Genomic DNA, 16,936 nt, shown 5'->3' with positions numbered 1-16,936 from the left:
TTATCAGATTTTGAGTTGGAAAAAAGACAGAAATTTGGCTTATTTTGAGAGATATTCAAAAAACAAATGACAAATAACACAAACAGTATATTCTATAAGCCATCCCTTTGTGAAAAGTCATTCTAACCCAACCATCGTCTTCCGTTTATCTGAAGTTGGGTCGCGGGGGCGGAAGCTTAAGCAGGGAAGCCCAGACTTCCCGCTCCACAGTCACTTCGTCCAGCTCCTCTCATTAGATAATGGTGTTTGATTAATGACGATGGAGTTATTTTGGAAATAAAATCATTGGACCCACCTGAATTTGCTGTTGGCCTGGTTGCAGTTAAAAGATGCCGTGCGGTTTCTTAGAGAAGCAGGACTTTTAAATATGGACTCCAGCGATGGACTCTTCCTCATAAGGATGTTAGATTTCATGTCTTCCCCACTGCTGGATAAAATATCTGGAGAGTAAAAGAATGACAGAGATGGTTGGGAAGGCACAAATACTGTTAAAATTTGAGAAATGTGTTTACTAGGTAAGAAAAAACATGCTTCTGCATGGTTGAGAAAGTTGCAATATGTGATAACATCATATAACATTAAGTACATTTATATAAACAAGGTTTGTTTATAAAGGCCTGAATAGTAATATTATTTGTACCTGACAAGTTTCGGCTACCTTGCCTCCCAACAACGCCACGTGACACCTCTCATGAAGGCTGCAAAGGCAAGGTAGTCGAAACTAGTCCAGGAACAAACAAATTTACGATTCAGGCGTTTATAGACCAACCTTGTTCATATAAATGTATTATGAGTAGGCCAAATTATCCTCTTCACAACATTAAATACATTTGCAAAATCATAACACTATCAATAGAAAGATTTCTATTTGTTTTGCTTGTCAAAGTGCAACACAGGCACTGACTTGTGTTGCCAGGATACCAAAATGCTTCCTAATTATTTGCGTTCAATCTGACTTGAAGTGAAACGAGGATGCTCATGTAGGGTAAATAAGGATGATCAGAGTTACATACTGAGAGGATGAACAAAGTTTCCGTGAGTGATGCGTTTTTCCAACAACTTTGACAGGGGCTTTATGTGAGACTGCCTCTGGGAGGAAACAAAAACAGACCAAATCACACAACGATTGAGGAAGCAACAAATAAAAATGGTCAAAGTTTTACTTGAGTGAAATAAAGGTCAGCACAATGGAAGGGACAGACAGACATAAATAATAATAAGTCATGTTCGAGTGTATCTAGAGTGAACTTACCTGGATAGGCGACACTGCAGCAGCAGGTGCTGTGCGCAAAGGTATTCCACTCAGCGGACTTCGAGGTGAGCTTTGGATTTGAAATGTGTGGACTGCAGGTCCCCCTGGAAAAAGAAATGGGTAACTTTGAAAATAGTTGAAGAACCGAAAAATGAATTTATTTTTGTTTGTGTTCAAAAGTAGACACACTATTACATGTTTCTAATCATTGGGGGTGAGCAGACTGATCAAAATAGTGGTGTTATCGATAGATGGTCATATAAGTTGTTTTTAATTTTTTTAATACCTTTTGTGTTGTTCATGTTGTTTATTTTTTTATATTTATATAATGTTATACTGTTTTACCCTCCATTTTGATACACAGGAGGGGTTTGGGGGCAAAAGGCCAAATGATTTGAATGAGAGCAATTAGTAGTTTTCGCTTTTGTTATCTTATCTGTTACCTTATTTGCTCAACTAATTATAACAAAAATGAAATACAGTGCTACCTCAACTTACATGCTTAATTGGTTCTGTGACAGAGCTCTGAACTCAAAACACTTGTACCTCAAATCAACATCTCCCATCAAAAATTAATTTAAATCAATTTAAGGCACAGTTATGCCTTTTTAAAAAAATAAAAGTACTTTTGATATACTGTACATATTGTACAAAACCCCAAACCAGTTAAGTTGGCACATTGTGTAAATCGTAAATAAAAACAGAATACAATGATTTGCAGATACTTTTCAACTTATATTCAATTGAATAGACTGCAAAGACCAGCTATTTAAATGTTCGAACTGAGAAATTTCTTCTTTTTTTTTGCAAATAATCATTAACTTAGAATTTAATGGCAGCAACACATTGTTGGCACAGGGGTCTTTTTAACACAGTGTTACATGGCCTTTCCTTTTAACAACACTCAGTTAACGTTTGGTAACTGAGGAGAGCAATTTTTTAAGCTTTTCAGGTGGAATTATTTCCCATTTTTGCTTGATGTACAGCTTAAGTTGTTCAACAGTCCGGGGTCTCCGTTGTCGTATTTTACGCTTCATAATATGCCACACATTTTCAATGGGAGACAGGTCTGGACTACAGGCAGGCCAGTAGAGTACCCTCACTCTTTTACTATGAAGCCACGCTGTTGTAACACGTGCAGAATGTGGCTTGGCATTGTTGAAATAAGCAGGGGCGTCCATGAAAAAGACATTGCTTGGATGGCAACATATGTTGCTCCAAAACCTGTATGTACCTTTAAGCATTAATGGTGCCTTCACAGATGTGTAAGTTACCCATGTCTTGGGCACTAATACACCCCCATACCATCATAGATGCTGGCTTTTGAACTTTGCGTCTATAACATGGATGGTTCTTTTCCTCTTTGGTCCGGAGGACACGACATCCACAGTTTCCAAAAACAATTTGAAATGTGGACTCGTCAGACCACAAAACACTTTTCCACTTTGCATCAGTCCATCTTAGATGAGCTCAGGCCCAGCAAAAGCGGCGGTGATTGCTGGGTGTTGTTGATAAACGGCTTCCGCTTTGCATAGTAGAGTTTTAACTTGCACTTACAGATGTAAGGACGAACTGTAGTTACTGACAGTGGGTTTCTGAAGTGTTCCTAAGCCCATGTGGTGATATTCTTTACACACTGATGTCGCTTTTTGATGCAGTACCGCCTGAGGGATCGAAGGTCACAGGCATTCAATGTTGGTTTTCTGCCATGCCACTTACTTGCAGTGATTTTTCCAGATTCTCTGAACCTTTTGATGATATTATGGACTGTAGATGGTGAAATCCCTAAATTCCTTGCAATAGCTTGTTGAGAAATGTTGTTAAACTGTTCGACAATTTGCTCACACATATGTTCACAAAGTGGTGACCCTCGCCCCATCCTTGTTTGTGAATGACTGAACATTTCATGGAAGCTGCTTTTATACCCAATCATGGCACCCACCTGTTCCCAATTAGCTCGTTCACCTATGGGATGTGTTTGATGAGCGTTCCTCAACTTTCTCATTCTTTTTTGAAACATATGCTAGCTTTTTTGAAAGATGGTGGTGGTTTTGGGTTTTGTATAACAGCAACACATACAAATGTACTACATACAACTACAGTCGTTTTTATGGAGTAAAGTAATAATAATGTACAGCATTTAGGTATCTTCTTCCAGCTACTTATCCGTCAAACACACCATCAGCAGCTTTTTCATATTTTCATGGATAAATGTCCGCCTTTTAGATACAATTTCAACATTATCTGCTGGCGTTAGACTCATTCTGCTTAAGTATGGTGCAAACTCGCAGAGATACGCTCTAATATCTTTGCCAAGTTGGCGACACCCACGGTCATGTTTTTGATGATTTTGTTCTTTAATTCAATGAATATCATCCAATTCTTCTTCTCAACACTTTACTTCACACTCACTTTACTTCTTCCCATGCTTGGAAAACAAAGTTATGTCCATCTCTAGCTATAAGCTAATGCTTGCGAGTAAAACCAGGTATTTAGGGCGGATCTTACGGGGTTCACTGTGACATTTGCTATGCCAACTAATGGCTGGGATGATTGTAACGTAAATATTTACTTGAAAACGAAAACAATTAGCTGAGAGACAGTTTTTATCTCAAAACACTTCAAATTGGGGCACTCTGTCGAGATACAAGTGTATTCTATCGTTTTGTCGATATTGTTACAATGCTTTAGATTGTACTGTATTTATATATTACATAGTTCATTCAAAATGTTTTGCCTAAATTATTGTATTCCGATTGTAATAATGATCAACAAATTAAAGGAAAATATCATAAAATGATCTTGAAATATGTTCAAGTAAAAAGTATAGGTATCAGCGACACAGGCCCTGTGTTGACTTAGTATCGGACTAACAACAAAATTTGCAGTTTTGCCCACCCCTAATAATCATATTTATCTCTGCAAAGCTCAAGACAAATGGTAGACTATATGTTTTATTTTACACAAAAATTACACAAGACGATTTCCATGAAACTTTGTGCAGATTTGAGGAGCCAAATAAAATGTGCTGTAGTTGCTATTTTTTTCTTTAGTTTTCATTATTACAGTCCACTTGGAATGAGGCCAGGTGATGAAGCACTGTACAGTACTCCAATGCTTAAGTGGAATAGTAAAACCTTGCATGTCAAAATGTTGCTATCAAACTAGTCAAGATACCTAACCGGTGCTATCCTACAGCAGTTACATCATAATTTGCCAGTAAACATACTGGAATTGGTTATACTGCATGTACATCACATGACTTAAACACACTTTTGCAAAGTATTGAAGTTGTGACTGCATTGCAACACTTACTGTGTTCAACCGTATCAAAGGACTGAATGAGGGACTTGACAGTAGCTCCAGGTTCTGTGTCAGCATCACCATTGGTATCTACAGGTGGGCTCGGGATCATGCTGCACCACGGACGGCTGCCCTCAAATTCCACCGCTTTTAAATCATCACCTTGAGACCTGACGGACACAATGAACAGAGTTGTGGGGTGGGGGGAGGGGACATAAACCATAAACTGTACTGTATATGTGCTGTTGAACAGGCTTTTATAAATAATAGAGCAAATAAATAATAATAATAATAATGGATTAGATTTATAAGGCGCTTGTTTATGTTTATACATGACAGCAAATGGTTTATAAGTACTGATACAGTGCACCCGTAAAGTATTCACAGCACTTCACTTTTCCACGATTTGTAATGTTACAGGCTTATTCCAAAATGGAATAAATTCATTTTTGTCCTCAAACTTATGCACACAATACCCAATAATGTCAATGTGAAAAGGTTTTTAAAATTATTTTTGCTAATTTATTAACATTAAAAAACATGTACATCAGTATTCACATTCTTTGCTCAATACTTTGTGGATGCACCTTTTGATGCAGCAATGTACAGAGACATCCTGGATCAAATCTAACGCTTCCCATCCAACCTGATGGAGCTTGAGAGGGGCTGTAAAGAGGAATGGAAAAAATGGAATAGGCAGAACTGCTCAAAGATAGGTCTGCCAAGCTTGTGGCATCGTATTCTAAACGACTTAACTTGTAATACATTTGCAAAACATTTGAAAAACACATTTTCACATTGTCTTTATGGGGGTATGGTCTCTAGAATTTGGAAGAAAAAAATTATTTACTTTATTTTGGAATAAGGCTGTAACATAAATTGTAGGAAAAGTGAAGCGCTGTGTATACTTTCCGGATGCAGTATAGTAAAAAAATTGGTAAAAGAGAATTTCCAACTGTCTGTGAGGCCAATAATGTGTACAGGCCAAGTCCTGATGGATGTATGAGGGCGAGGAAAGTAAGGCAAAGAAAAGGGGAGCTTGTGTGTGTATGTGCGGTGAGAGACATCAGCATTAAGAGACTTGTGGTAAACCAACCATGAAACCAAAAAACTAACAAAAAAAGTCTAATTTCTGCATGAACAGATTCCTTTACCTTTACTGCCAAGGACCTGTGTGATTGATACGTGGCGAGAACTTACCAAACAACAAACATTTTAACATTGAGACATTTTCAAAACAAGCACTCAGCATATTTATAGTTTATTTTATCTTCATTTGCACTTCTGTGTCATGATCTTTCACGACTGTTTTAGTTATGTGCTGTATTTTTCCTGTCCGTTATGTGATGGGGGCCTTCTGTCATGATCCTACATGACAGTGTCGACTATGTTTGTTAATTTCCTGTGTTTAGAATCCCTTCCTGTTTCGGTGCTCATGTTTTGTCAGTATTTCCTGTTTGCTCTGTGTGTTTTGAAGCACCTTTGTTTTCTGTTCCTTGTCCTGCCAGCACACCTGTTCCTCGTTGTCAATTAGTTCTATTTAGTGGCACCATTTGCTCCCTCCTTTGGTGCTGGTTCAGTATTCAGTGTCTGCCATAAAGTGCTGTTGCTTTTTGAGGTTCCCCCCCCCCTGAGTTCCTGCTAGACTTTTGTCCATGTTTCCAAATGCCTGCACAACGCTTGCCTGTTTTGCATCTTGGGAGGACAACAGCCGACATGTGGCATTGTCACACTTGTGTTTGTTATGCTGTTGTAACAGGTCAAATTAAAAAATGATTACAATTGTTATCAGCTGTGTTATATTACACAGCACCACACTTTGTGTTCAGTGCAAGAAGGGTAAAAATGGCTACATGGATACAGAAGGGCTGGGATTAAGTATTTTTTATGACTTGAGTCAACTGGTCTTACAACACGTAGGCAGACAAAGACAAAAACCCACATATCTGCTGGTGAAACATCATTTATTTGTCAGTATTATAAATGACCAAATACACCATCTTTACACAGGCATATGCAGTCTATTGTGGTTTTAATTACATTTCGCTTTATTAAAGACAAAGTGAGCACACGACTACCATCTTCTTTCAACATTTTTTAGTCTTTGAAGCTTTTCTTGTCAACAACTTTTAACATTCTTTTTGGCCGATGTTGAGCACCAAATCAATTTCCAATAGCGCAAAAAACAATCATAGAACAAGGACTTATAGTACACCCTGAGATCATGTAACCATGTGCCCTTTTTGGTATTGAACTCGTAAGATATGGCTAATGGAAGCCATCTCTTTTGTATGATAAACTTTGAATATAAATTATATACGGTTAAAACGTGTTCTGTGCTTGTCTGCAGTATAAAGGAGATTCATATGGACCCATTCATTGTGGTTTACCTGACACATGAAACATGACAAATTGGGGGGTTGCACTATCCACTTTAGCCGCCGGATGGTTATAGTCTTGAAATGTCTTGAAAACTTTGACTACAGCGTCAGTTGCTACGTAGAGTGGCACTTGCCATCATTTTTAGCAGACTGCATTGCAAAATGATTAACCCCTCTCTTCATCTCACGCGAGATCTACCCAAAAATGGGACCATATAAATCCCTTCCCTATTGTAAGTGAGTCAATATATTTTCTAGGTAACTTTTAGCAGTCGTAGTTGTCTTGTGTTGGTATGCACTATCAACACGTATGCAGGTTTAAATAAATACAGTGAAAGTGACTGAGGAATTTAAAGAAACAACATTTAAGTTTTGGCAGCAGGTCATCCTATTTCTGTAAAAATAAAATTGTGAAAATACATACAGAATAATTTTAATAGAGAACCAAAATGAGCACATCGAGATACTGTATACAGAGCAATGTGTACCCAGAGAGACCAGTTCACGTTATGATGTTACATAGTGACATCTATTGGCAAAATATAATACTGCACTTTTATGCGACAGAGAAAGTAAGTAAGCAAATTTTATTTATAAAGCTCTTTTCACAGATAAAATCTCAAATCTCTGTACAAAACATAGCTGAAGTAAAACAATTCAATTGAAACAACAGGGGCAACATCATAAAAAGGATCAAAAGTGGATTAAAAATGATAGTTAAAAGGTGCATTAACCAAAAGCTCTACTAAAAAGAGAAGTTTTCTCATGTTTCTTAAAAGTGTCAACACAGTCAAGATCACGGAGGGTCTGGGAGCTATAGCCTGGAATGCCAGGTCTCCACAGGTTTTAAAATGAGTTTTTGGGATCATGCAACGCACGGAAAGTCAGGACTAAAATCTTAAAACTCAATGCAGAATTTGACTGGAAGCCAATGAAGACTGGATATAACGGGGGTGATATGGGCTGTTCTGAGTGCACTGGTCAGAAGTCTGGCAGCTGCATTTTGTACCGTCTGAAGTCTCTTTAGTGTTGACTTGTTGAAAAGAGTGAAGAGAGAATTGCAATAGTCAATAAGAGATGAAATGAACGCGTGAATGATAATTTCGAGATCCAATTTTGACAGCAAATTCCTCATTTTAGAAATATTTCTGAGGTGATAAAAACAGTTTTTGGTCAGTTGACAGCAGTGACACTCCAAAGACATTGACTGATCCAACACAACCCCAAGGTTTCTGAGGCCGCTTTTAACAGATGCACCCAAAGCACCAAGGGACTTCTTGATCACAGGGATCTTTTTATCAGGAGCAATTATCAGAGTTTCTATTTTGTTAGAATTATCTGCAGGAAATTTGAGGACAACCAGTTTTTGATACAGGATACACATTCCAAGAACTTAGGTAAAAAATGAAACTCTGATTAATTGAAGGAGCATAAAAGTTGAATATCGTCTGCACATAAATGATAAGAAACATTTTTGACACTACTGATCAACCTCGCAAGCGGCATCAAATACAACAAAAATAAAACAGGCCCCAGAACAGAACCCTGGGCCACACCACATGACACTTTGGACATTACATCATTAAAAGCAACTTTTAAAGTTCTTCCATTTATATAAGTAAACCACTGGAGAACTGCACCAGAAAACCCCATCTCAGATTTGAGGCGATCTATCAGTATACTGTGATCCACAGTATCAAAGGCAGATGTCAAATCGCGTAAAACCAAAACTGTGCAGCGACTAGAGTCAGCGAACATAATCACATCACTGGAAACTTTCAAAAGAGCAGTTTCTGTGGAATTAAATGACCTAAAGCCAGATCGGTGTTTATCATAAAAATCGTGCAGAAAGCATTGTTTTTCTTCCCAGCTGAGAAAAATAAAATACAAACAATATAATAGTTGTATGTGCAATCCTACTTTAGAGTTCTCCCTGTTAAATGGTGATTAACCAGAAGGTGAACTAAGTAAAAAAACAAAAATACAATACAACAAAAAAGATTATACAGCTACATATTAATTTAAATTGAAGCCATGATATTTATACAGTAAACCCTTTGTCTAAGGATGTCACAAGCTTACCACATTTAATCTCTCAGTACATAGAATAACGTAAGTGCCACAATGCCACCGTCTCCGTGCTGAAATGAACATCGCTAGTGCCCTTCCACTGCTGTCTTGGTATCAAATGACGCTCCAGTGCCCATTCTAAAAAAATGACAGGGGAAATATATGAGCAATGGTATTAATTATATGTAATTAGTACAAGTTTGCAGCAAAACTACAGACCTTAGAGTTCTAATGTGGTCCATTTTTTAATTAAAACCAACCAGAAGTCTACTCCATGCATGAATCATCAGGTCCATCAAATCTAAAATGCCCACTGATGAAGATGTTATGCATACTACATCTAAGGCAGATGATGTATTGCATGATTTTTTTTTTTGGTCCAGTCATGCTGTGCACACCAATGGCGGCCATGGCATTATTCCTACAAAGAACAGCAGGTGGCAACAACACTCGCTTGTATAAAATCAGCCAAAGCAGATTAATGAGCTAGTCCTGCAGGTGCCTCCTGTCTGTGTAAGGACATGGGAGTAAAACAGGCTAGTAGCAACACCAAGTCAAAGATAGGAAGGTGACAGGAGAGCAGCAGAACATATGTCAGGAAAGGCAGGCTAGCAGGGCAGGGAACTCACCTGAACTTTACATCAAGATCCTGGTCATCTTTGTGAGGGATCACAGAGGGCTGCTGGAGGTAGGGAGCGGCTAGTCTTGGGTAAAGTTGGCCGATTTAGCTGTTGTCTACAGCTACTGATGGCATATATTCATTAAGACCACCCGAAAATTTAAGAAATTCTTTATAATTTCATGTTAATTTAAAAAGGGTTTTTGTAGAGCACACAGACATGAATGAAGAAGTGACTTAAAGGTTTACGCCACAGCAGGCCACATAGGTCAACACGGCACCACAGCACCACTGCAGAAGGTCTAAGCACAGATAGCCAAAACGTATTACAAGGTGTACAATTACAACACTGAGATGTGTGAATGCTGAAGCCCCCATTTAAACAACGGTTACAGTATATTATTCAAACATAAGCCCCTAGAAATAGTGAGTGAGGGCAGGTGTTTTTGCCAGGTGATGGGTAGTGTAAAAGAGGAAGTAGCTTAAAGTAGTACAACAACACACACAGAGAAATACTGCAGGAATTGTAAGAACATTCCCAGGACCAAATATTTTTAAACATGTGGAATACAGTAACATGACAAAAACTAGCTCATGTCTCAATAATTTTTTTAAATACAGCAAAAAGACAATGTAAAGAGAAAAGGCTGAAATGTTGATACGAATAACCAATAAAACAGCATTGTCTTTTTACCCTTTTTGTATGTATATATGTATATACATATATATACATATATATATATATATATATATATATACATATATATATATATATATACATACACACATATATATATATATATATATATATATATATATATATATATATATATATATATATATATATATATATATATATATATACACATATATATATATATACACATATATATATATACACATATATATATATATACACATATATATATATATACACATATATATATATACACATATTATATATATACACATATTATATATATATATATATATATATATATATATATATATATATATATATATATATATATATATATATATATATATATATATATATATATATATATATATATATATATTTCAGTGTTCCTGTAACAACACAATATATATTGCGGGGAAAAAAATGTTCATTCACCTCATTAATAATCTGCCGCATTTTGTAATAACGTGTTACATATTGCAAAAGCTTTTACAAAATGCGTCTGCTGCACTTTTTTTGGGGAATAAAATTAAACAAGTTGGTGCATTATGTAATAGAGCTGTCAAATGAATGAAATCAGATTAATCACACTTTTGAATTTTGATTAATCATGATTAATCACAATTAATATATTTGCTTGCTGTAATTAAATTACCATTTAACTCCGTATTTTACCACAATTTGACACACATTTTTGTTTTATTCTTAGAGTGTCATATACAAACATTTAAATGTTTTACTTAACTGCAAGTTATTGATTTTCTCAAAACTTGGTGACATAGTAAGAATTAAGTGAACATTTTTGAAAGTCTTTGCAATAATATAGTACACAAGGTAGTGATGAACACTAATTTATAGTGTAGTAAACATACTCGCAAAAAACATTGTGCACCATTTTCTTCTGCATTTACTCATCCTTTAACCAGATGTTTAAACAAACAAGCTTATTTACATATTCAGATGACAGTGCTGATCTCTTTTTAGTACAATGCTACCCATGTAGTTGTGATTACTTACTGAGGCCCACTTGTCTCCCGTAAGAAAAAAAAATCAGCATCAGCCAGTAGTTGAAACTTGTTGCTCTTGTTTGTGCAGTACAGTTAATTTATCATTGTTTTAATTGTGCCCTACCAAGGTAGTTTGTATGACGGATCAACTGTGGGGATATGTACGCATGACATCCTGCAGCTCTTGGTCTTCACTGATGTTAAGTGGCCTACATGCAGTGGCGGTTAATTTTGAAATGACATTGTTTGACTTATCTGTGGTATTTTTGTTAACACCATTGACGTGGAGAAAGTCCACCAGTGTTGAAGTTGTTTGTCGTCCTCTGATTATTGTCAATGTAGGATTCTTGCTAGCAGCATCCTCGAGTATATGTTTTGCTTTAAGATGGTATTTCAAATTTGATGTGCACCGATGGCAAGAAGGTTTGTCGCTGCAATACCAACAGATTACCTGCGATGTATCTAAAGTTCCGTCGAAGATTGTTTTGAAGCACAAATGGCCGCCGAGCACACCGCTCTGACTCTCATCACTCATATTTGCTCTGGACTGTGGCCTAATCACTGACTGTCTAACAACTAGGGGTGTAACGGTTAGGGATGATACTCGAAACCGGTTTTCCCGGTTGTTTGATAAGAAAAGAACCGAGTCCTCGGACTCGAATACCTTTTTGAGAACCGGTACCCGTTATCGAGACCACTATAGTAAAGAAAAAGAGTGGAATCCCGTCCCGACCAGAAATGCTCCGTGGGACATCACAAGAAATGACGTCATGTAGCTCAGTCATTAGGCGCAGATAGGGAGAGCAGGAAAACAATGGACGGGAAAAAGCGCTCCAAGGTGTAATAAAGTTCGAAACAAAAGGTATAATCCAACGAATAACTTTACTGAGAGATTTTAGCAGGGTAAAAACACATGACGAACACTTTTACGACCAACCGGAAACATAGCAACCAGGCTAGCAACGCACCTCCTTTACGGCAGCTGTCGCAACGTTCTTAATGCAACCGCAGCACATACATATATATACAACATATCTCCCTTTTTTAACTTTTGTTTTTCTTTCCTTGTAAACAAAACAAAATCACACTGTATATGTGTTGTCTGTCTAATTATAAATAATGCAGACGAGGCGTGTTGGCTGAGTTCTTGACGTTTACTTTCACAGCGTGGCAACATGCAACACTTTTCGGGGTGTCCGCGCATGCTTGTAACTCCCGTTGCATGATGGGTAGTGTAGTTGTTATATTCTCTAGCTCATAACATCTTTCCCCCATAAAGAAATAATGTTAACTCAATAAAGTGTATTTCTTTTTTTAGCTTTAACTTTTCATTTTTTAGCATTGTAACCATATTTGCAAACAACTTTTCTCTTCATAGAATTTTCTTTCGATAAAGAAATAAAGTGCAAAAATGTCAAAGCATCATAACAAACAGTTATGTCAAATAGCAGCAGAAGTGTACTTTTTGGAGAGCTGTATTATTTTCAGTTTTGTGCCCAAGGGACTGATTTTATTTAACACTATATTATTATTTACACACCTATAGTGATCACAGAGACAGGTTGTTTTTGTTTTACTGTATATATTTGTTTCTCTGAAAAATCCCATTTAATATTCTTTGGGTAACAACAGTCAATATTTATTTTTTTATTTTATTTTTTTAGGTGGGTAACAGTCAATATTTATTTATTAGATTTTATTTTTTTATTATATAATAAAAGTGAGCTTTTGTTAAACCAAATATTGTCAATCAATCAATCAATCAATCAATCAATTGTGTGTTTTTTTCCATATACAACAACCTATCTGGGCTCCATAAGAGAATCGATAAGGAATCGGTTCGATAAGAGGATTCGATAATAGGCTCGAACTCGATAATTCCTTATCAAACATCATCCCTAGTAACGGTACACAAAAATTTCGGTTTGGTACGTACCTCAGTTCAGAGGTCACGGTTCGGTTCATTTTCGGTACAGTAAGCAAACAACAAAATATAAATTTTTTGGCTATTTATTTACCAAATGTGTAAACAATGGCTTTATCCTTTTAACATTGGGAACACTATAATAATTCTGCCCACGTTAATCAACATTAAACTGCCTCAAGTTGTTGATCAGATTAAATAAAGTGACAAAACTTTTCTTCTACATATAAAAAGTGCAACAAACAGTTTCAAGTCAACTCATCATGCTTAATTTATTACAGCATTTGGGAAGCCTGTAGTTGATTTGTATTATGTAAATGTTATAATTTCAGCAACATGTGATAGCAGGGACCCTGCCATTCAAAACTACACTGCTCCATTACTAATGATTAATGTAAATATACCTGGGGAAATAAGTACAATAGCAATAGGAGAGACTACACACTCACACGCACACACACACCGCAAAATGAGCAAACGTTACGCTACAGCGAATTAGCCTTCACCTCAAGCCAGGACTGCGAGCGAGCTGAGCTGCAGTTTAAGTTTCTAGAACGTCAACGGGCTCATAGTGATGTTACTAGTTGTTGACTGGGAGGTGTTTATTTTAATTTGGGGAGAGTCCGCTGCCTGATGCTCACCTGCTAAACACCTATCTGCTCCACGCTGAAGCACTGACTACATGCGCTCTGAATACGCACTGCTGATTGGCTGTTACCGCTTTGAATACGCACTGCTGATTGGCTGTTACCGCTTTTTGTGTAACCGATCAGATGGTTGTGTGGGTGGGACAATGCTGGGTGCTGAGACAGAGGCAGAAAAGCAAAGCAGCTTGTTAAGACTTTAGCTTAGAAACTCGTTCGGTACACCCCCGTACCGAACCGAAACCCCCATACCGAAACGGTTCAATACAAAACACATATCGTTACACCCCTACTAACAACGCATGCCGCCTGTCGGGTTAAGACAACAACAAATAGTGCGAATAATCTCCATTTATGATAACAATTTATGATAAATAATTTTTTTTATTTAATCACGTGTTAACACGTTAATTTCGACAACCCTAGTAATAAACCATCGAAATTGATACCTTGATTAGAAAAACTATAGGAAAAACACAAAAGCATTTAGTTTCCTTTATACAGAGGAACCTCGATTCACAGACTTAAATTGGTTCTTGAAAATGGCTCGTAAATAGAAACTTTTGCATACTTCTCCCTAAGAAACAATGTAGATATGAATAATGGGTTCAAGCCTCTACAAAGTTCCATATTTTAGTAAAGTTTGTACATTCTGAACACAATATGAAGTGCTATACAGTACCGTATATCAAACAAACATAACAAGCAGGTGATAGATCAACTTTCTATTTACCGTATTTTTCAGAGTATAAGTCGCACCGGCGTAAAGTCACACGTGCCGAAAATGCATAATAAAGAAGGAAAAAAACATAAGTCGCACTGGAGTACAAGTCGCATTTTTTGGGGAAATGTATTTGATAAAACCCAACACTAAGAATAGACATTTGAAAGGCAATTTAAAATAAATAAAGAATAGTGAACAACAGGCTGAATAAGTGTACGTTATATGACGCATAAATAACCAACTGAGAACGTGCCTGGTATGTTAACGTAACATATTATGGTAAGAGTCATTCAAATAACTATAACATATAGAACATGCTATACGTTTACCAAACAATCTGTCACTCCTAATCGCATACTTGCCAACCTTGAGACCTCCAATATCGGGAGGTCGGGGGTGGGGGGCGTGGTTGGGACGGGGGGCGTGGTTAGGGGCGTGGTTAAGAGGAGAGTATATTTACAGCTAGAATTCACCAACTCAAGTATTTCATATATATATATATATATATATATATATATATATATATATATATATATATATATATATATATATATATATATATATATATATATATATATATATATATATATATATTTATTTATTTATTTATTTTATTATATATATAAATAAAAGAAATACTTGAATTTTAGTGTTCATTTATTTACACATATACACACACACACAACACTCATCTACTCATTGTTGTACTTGAAAGTACAATGCTTTGTTAAGGGTTGAATTGGCCATCCTCTTTCTATTCTCTGTCACTATTTTTCTAACCATGCTGAACACCCTCTCTGATGATGCATTGCTGTGTGGCACGCACAAAAGTGCTTTCATCAAATGCACGAGAGTGTGGAATCTTCCATCTCTCCCTAGCATGGCCCAAAACTTTGTCCAGTTTACATCTGCTGTGACAACTAGAAACACACGAGCCTCCACCAGGGGGCAGTGTAGCGTACCCAGATGTAAAACCTCTTTTGCACAATCAGCCTTTTCATATAAAGCCATAAAGGAATGGAACGACCTCACAACAAACTTGAAAAGTCTTAACAGATTACTCTTCATTCACAATTGAAGTTAAAAAGTGGCTTTGGAGCAATCAAAGCTGCTCACACGGTCACTAAGATGGGCATTATGTTTGACACATCAACCTAATGTGTATTATATTTATCCATGAGAGCATTTTTTATTGTACATTGTGAGGTGTGTCTGTTAAAATCATGGTTGTTTTTACAAATGATGGTAGATGTGAACAAAAGCATGTATTGTCTTTGTGTGATGATGTAAATGAGGTGTGGTTGTATTGTATATTAAGTATGTGTCTATGAAAGGGCATTTTATGACTTTTTTCTTAATACTTGTGTATGATTTTATTGTCATAATTTTATTGCCTGATTTTTGTATCCCTTTAATTTAGGTAGCCAGGGACTGCAGATGGAAATGAGCTATTTAGCTATAATCCGGTACAGAACATATCTGTCTTTGAGCTTAATGTTTCTGTACATTGTCCCTTCAAATAAAGACTAAACTAAAACCGGTCAATCCTTGCTTCCTAGGGAAGATCTTCCCTGGCAAGCAATTGGCACTCCAGTACTTGTACCCGGAGGCTGGTCAGGTCCAATCGCAGCTGCGGCAGACTTTTTTTGGGGGGGGCGTGGCCTCCAGCTCCGGCTGAATACCGGGCGTTTGTCGGGAGAAAATCTCTGTCGGGAGGTTGCCGGGAGAGGCGCTGAATATCGGGATTCTCCCGCTAAAAACGGGAGGGTTGGCAAGTATGCCTAATCACTAAATCCGATGAAATCTTATACGTCTAGTCTCTTATGTGAATGAGCTAACTAATATTATTTGATATTTTATGGTAATGTGTTAATAATTTCACGCATAAGTCGCTCCTGAGTATAAGTCGCACCCCCGGCCAGACTATGAAAAAAACTGCGACTTATAGTCCGAAAAATACGGTAATAAAAAAGTTTAATCAACAACAACTAGCTGCTGTATGCTGTGCTGTGCCAACACGCGCACACACAAAAGTCACTATTGTATCCTTTCATAAACAATATCTCTAAATCCTTAACTTCAACAACCAAGAAACTTAAACAACAGCAGATAACTGAAGAGAAAGGAACAGGGGGAAAAGGAACGGGCGAGGGAGATAGGGGCTGCTTGTTTATGCCCTGGAAGAGCAAGGGGCTGCGCTTGAATGAGAGAAGAGAAAACATTTATTTACCTCCACTGTTAAAGGCCTACTGAAACCCACTACTACCGACCACGCAGTCTGATAGTTTATACATCAATGATGAAATCTTAAC

The 16,936-nt window shown here is 37.0% G+C and overlaps 1 protein-coding gene across 9 annotated transcripts in view; it reads right to left on the bottom strand.

Moving 5' to 3' along the window:
- Nucleotides 1-16,936, bottom strand: part of specc1 (sperm antigen with calponin homology and coiled-coil domains 1) — a 149,094-nt gene that overhangs the window by 47,368 nt on the left and 84,790 nt on the right. For all 9 annotated transcript variants that reach the window (XM_062048193.1, XM_062048192.1, XM_062048194.1 and 6 more), the window contains 4 exons: nt 4,568-4,725; nt 1,253-1,356; nt 1,014-1,089; nt 296-440 (listed from right to left, as the gene is read on the bottom strand). In XM_062048193.1, coding sequence (XP_061904177.1) covers nt 296-440; nt 1,014-1,089; nt 1,253-1,356; nt 4,568-4,725 — 483 coding nt within the window. The remainder of the gene's footprint in view (nt 1-295; nt 441-1,013; nt 1,090-1,252; nt 1,357-4,567; nt 4,726-16,936) is intronic.

Source organism: Entelurus aequoreus, linkage group LG05 (genome assembly GCF_033978785.1).
Source record: "Entelurus aequoreus isolate RoL-2023_Sb linkage group LG05, RoL_Eaeq_v1.1, whole genome shotgun sequence".
In the NCBI taxonomy this organism is placed as follows: domain Eukaryota; kingdom Metazoa; phylum Chordata; class Actinopteri; order Syngnathiformes; family Syngnathidae; genus Entelurus; species Entelurus aequoreus.
Note: the sequence above shows the minus strand (reverse complement) of the source record. Positions and strands in the feature narration are given on the sequence as shown.